General features: G+C 46.4%; 1 protein-coding gene across 1 annotated transcript in view; it reads right to left on the bottom strand.

Annotated features, from left to right (window-relative positions):
- Nucleotides 1-1,871: 1,871 nt before the first annotated feature.
- The window catches only part of T265_09883 (hypothetical protein), a gene marked incomplete at both ends in the record, with an annotated part of 46,693 nt that continues 43,699 nt past the window's right edge, over nucleotides 1,872-4,865 (bottom strand). The window contains 2 exons of the mRNA XM_009176091.1: nucleotides 1,872-2,232; nucleotides 3,947-4,081. Coding sequence (XP_009174355.1) covers nucleotides 2,143-2,232; nucleotides 3,947-4,081 — 225 coding nt within the window. The remainder of the gene's footprint in view (nucleotides 2,233-3,946; nucleotides 4,082-4,865) is intronic.

Genomic DNA, 4,865 nt, shown 5'->3' with positions numbered 1-4,865 from the left:
GTTTCTGCCAAGCATGTGATCGGTCAGGGAAATTCCTCCATTTCTCCCATATTTACTTATACGGCACCCCTGCCTAACAATCCTCTCAGAAACCGCCAAGTTCTTATAGTTTACATGTCTTTCTATGTGCTGCTGACAAAATTAACTGTGCTACAAATTACTTTGTGGCTAACGCACCATTGGTTATCTGAGAACTTAGGGTTAACCAGCGTCCGCAGAAAATTCCTGAATTCATCCTACTCTTTCGTTGAGGTCAGCTGGAAGAACCACGTACTCGTCGTACAGTGGTTGTAGCTGCCGCAGTTTCGTTCACCGATGATTTGGGGAGGGGGGGGAGGTAGCTGAGCATTGCACACGCGAGCTGGTAAATTGGTGCGTAAATCCAGCACTGTCAATGGGCTGTCAAGTGGGTGGGTTGGGTGTTGTAAAAGGAGCTATGCATTGAAGGTAATAGCTTGGATGCACGAGCGCCATTGAGGGCGCGAATGGGCCATGTCTGATAATGTCTCTAGCCATTGATGTGGCCCGTCTAGGGTTCCCCATCCAGGAAGACGGCAGTGACCAGCGCAGCTGATGATTTGGGGAGGGGGGGGGGTAAGTAGCTGCGCATTGCACGCGCGAGCTGGTAAATTGGTGCATAAATCCAGCACTGTCAATGGGCTGTCAAGTGGGTGGGTTGGGGGTTGTAAAAGGAGCTATGCATTGAAGGTAATAGCTTGGATGCACGAGCGCCATTGAGGGCGCGAATGGGCCATGTCTGATAATGTCTCTAGCCATTGATGTGGCCCGTCTAGGGTTCCCCATCCAGGAAGACGGCAGTGACCAGCGCAGCTGAGTTTGCTGGTAATGGCTTTCACACTTCGCCGCCAAGTCATTGTTTGGCCGTCTCTGGCTCTCTTCCACCCTTCACATGGTTGGGCGAAAAGAGCCCTTCGAGGAAGTCGGTCCACTAGCATACGCAGCACGTGGCCAAGCCAGCGCAACCGATGCAGTGTGATCAGTTCATCTATCGAGGGTGAGTTATTTCTCCCGAATACCATTCGACGTACTTCAGAATTGCTGATCCGGTGTTCCCACCAGATTCGGGCAATGCTCCGAAGACATCGATGGTCAAACACCGAAAGCCTTTTGACGTCTTCGGCGCGCAGCGGCCACGTTTCTGATCCATATAGTAATACGGAGCGCACCGCAGCATTGTAAACTCGACCATTGACAAAGAAGCTGATGTCACGCCTACGCCACAGGTGACGTAGCTTCGCAAAAGCTGCTCTGGCCTTCCCAATCCGGAGGGAAATTTCATCTTTTGTGAGACCACCGGGACTGATGCTGCTGCCCAGGTAAACAAATTTGTCTACTACCTCAATCGGTTCATCCGCAAGCATGAGACTAGGGTTCGAGCCCTAAAGCTGAGGTAGTCTTCAACAAACAGGCTGCAACTGAGGCACTCGAGTAATTTGATTATCATTTGACAAAATGCCAAGCGTTCGACGGCATTGTTTTTTAAGTACCCTTGTCAAAGGCTATAAAAGATGACATCTTGTCGTCATGTCAACGAACCGATGGTCTATCAATTTTCCTATAACCCATCCCCATCACCTGGCACACGGATCTAAAAATGGCCTAAAAATCAACACATAATCAAACGGAACACATGAACAGATTGCAAAAATACCGTGTTAGGACTGATTTCAAATAGCTCATCCGCTAAATCGATCAAGGAACTTACCAATCCGCACTGATAAATCATATGAGACACAAACCGTAACCAGACACAGGGATAATCCCACGTGAAAACAAACTCCAAATGCCCTGACAACTGTAAATTGGCAGCGTAACGCCGTAGTCAAGTCGGTACAGAAAAGAACCAGAGGAAGGAAGCCAATTTATTTCCAACGGGATTAAGAAAAAACAGCTGGCTCGACAGAAATCAATGGGAGGTATAAGAACGAAAAATAACATTTGTGAGCAGATAAGAAAAAGAAAATCGAAAAGTTTTGATACGAAAATTACTAGCAACAAGACTAGAGCGCCGTAAAAGAGACTACATTAGCGGGTCAGCAAGTTAGCTACAGTCACCCGTTGTTTACCTAGGGCTTCAACGCAGACAGAGGAAGGCAAAACCGATGGTGATAGTTCCGCGGATCAAGTTATCACAGTTGGAGCCGCACGCCCGGTTATCTCCTTCACACCACAAAGCTGAAGCGCCAGTTCAATGTGAGATTTGAGGTAGACCTGAGGAAGCGAGAGAACAATAACACGGTCTCAGCACACACGGAGATGATCCTTGACCGTTCGTAAGGTGCGTAAAACGGAACAATTCACTACCGCTAGTCAACTCAAAAATCCAGGCCGGAAAACAACGGAAATGTTAGCTGAATTCAGGATGTGTTAGTATCAAAGCAGGTCAGCAAGTCAACGTGAGTGACCAATTACTTGATTTCTGCCGGAACCAATGGGAAGTGAGAGTTCAGACGGTCAGGTGGCCGCTGATTGGTCGACTGGCTAATACGCCACAGCGTTTGTGTGCGTGCATGCAGCTGGTCGTGTCCGCAAGAAGCCAAACGGTCGACACATGGTCGACAAGCAACATAACCCGTTAAATTGGAAACAAAACTGCAACACCTCGAATATCGTACCAAGTGAAACATAGGACGACCTTTGTAAAGCACGTTCCAGTTGAACAATATCGTAAACGACAAATTCAGCCGGGATTCAGTTGAGCTTCCCGAAAAACCAAATTGGCGTGCTAATTTCGTAGAATTCACGTTCAAGCAGAACACAAAGTTTACGCACGCTCGAGGACTTTGCCTATCTGAGGAGCCGGAAGAAAGACGGAAGTGGTCGTTTATTGTCGAACAGTTTTCACCAACATTGTGAGTGGAGTTCCTTCAAGAAAATTTGCAGGCGTTTTATGTGGCTTCCAAATCTCTACCTATATTCTAGAGCCACAAGAAGGGAAAGCCCGGTAGTGGGCTGTCGAAATTATGAGAGATATTCACACAATATGGAGTATTCTGAAGACAGGACACTAAGTTGGACGCCGGCACACATCACAAGGCATATGGGTGAAAGAATATTGTAGAAATTCTGGTTTACAGTTTGTAGCTGCAGGAAACCCAAGGCCAAACGGATAAACGAGTTTCATCCAATCCGCGTATGCAAAGTAGTAGTGATCGAGTGGTACAAATCCGAGACAAAACTTTTTGAAACGACAAGCCCGAATATGGGTAATATAAATGAAAAGACAAATGTGGTGAGGTGGTGGAGGTGAACCGCAAACAACCAATTTACCGAACAGGTGCCCTATCGCCAGAGTTACCGAGAATGTCCCTATCCGTCACACTTATACATCTGAACTGCATGACTGATTCGCTACAATGAGAATTGGTTTCATTGTTGATATTTATCAGTACCACGTCGATACTATCCGAATAACCAAAAGCCACAGGTATAAACTGCGAGAAGATAGCAGACTTCGGTAGGAAGTGCAAATACGCGCAGCATGAACGAAAAGGCAAATCAGACGACGGTATGTACTCAGGCTTCAAGGTTTACCACATCCCCCTCTACCTCTAAACAAAAATAATTTGTAATATGATTTCTCCTGGGGGAAGAGGTCACTTTACTAGTGTTGGAAGGTGAAGCTGGATGGACCGTATGGTCCGCCTCGTAAAACACAGAAACGTCATCATCAATTTTGTCTCAGAGTGTTATCATCTTCCGAACGTCCTGGGGTCCACTAGAAATCTGCACATTATATTCTTAAACAGTTGGAAACAAAACCCGGTGAGTGCGCGGTATTTTAAGACGCAAAATCCCAACTGCAAGTTGTGTTGGGGGTGGATGGACGCGTCAGCTTATCGGCAAAGAGAGCGGAAGTGCAGAAGTATATAGGAACAACCAAAGAAACCATGCTAGAACAATCAGAAAAGGTTGGTAACCTAACCTGTGAAGGAATCGCATGCTTTGATGGATCTGGTTCGAATGTGTCGATATACATGCGCAACGTGGCCCCACTGCTTCCAGTCCCACTGAGACGATAAACAAAACGGGTGCCGTCTGTAAACATGATGCGGATACCCTAGAAAAGAGAGGATGGAAACGACGGTCAGGTTGGACACAGTTACTCGGCCAGATAGTACGACAAATAGAGGACCAAATACTATTTGTTAAACTTGCAATGCAAGGCCAAATGCATCAGGAATCCACCAGAGGAAGTCAAACTAGGGGCGCGATACGGACGAAATCATACACGCCACGCACGTAAAATGAAGCGATATCTAGTAAAGTTTATGGAAGAATTCATAGTAGGTTGGCGATAAACTAATACATCCCGCGAAATAAATCCAATCAAGGTATAAGGTTCATAAACTTGCAGCGGGTTTCGCTACAAGTGAAAAAGGTTGGAACCCGAGAACATGTAAGCAATTCGGTTTTCAGCATGCTGAAAATCAATGTAAAAGACGTCAAAGTCGTCAAACTGCAAAGCCGTTCGCAAGGACACAGTCTGAAAGCTTGGAAAATATCCTGGTTTACCATACAACTGTGACAACGGTAAAACAAAGTTTGTAACTCGGTCATGCCGGTTATGGCTGGTATTCATGATCATCATCATCATCGACAGCATGACATCAGTGTTCAACACCGATGCTTCACTGCCGTACAACCATGACTTAGTTGAAAGCCTTATTGTAAAGAAAAGAATAAAGGTGGACGGGAAAGGGACTTAATGCTAGCTTAACACAATCATTCCGAGGTGCCTACACCTCCAGACATTCGCTCAGGCAATCTGGACAGAAACTGACAACAAGAACGCCACTGACATCGGTTGGCAGCCATATCTTGCAGTGTCTCCAACCAGGCAC

Source organism: Opisthorchis viverrini, assembly GCF_000715545.1.
Source record: "Opisthorchis viverrini unplaced genomic scaffold opera_v5_316, whole genome shotgun sequence".
Lineage (NCBI taxonomy): Eukaryota > Metazoa > Platyhelminthes > Trematoda > Opisthorchiida > Opisthorchiidae > Opisthorchis > Opisthorchis viverrini.
Note: the sequence above shows the minus strand (reverse complement) of the source record. Positions and strands in the feature narration are given on the sequence as shown.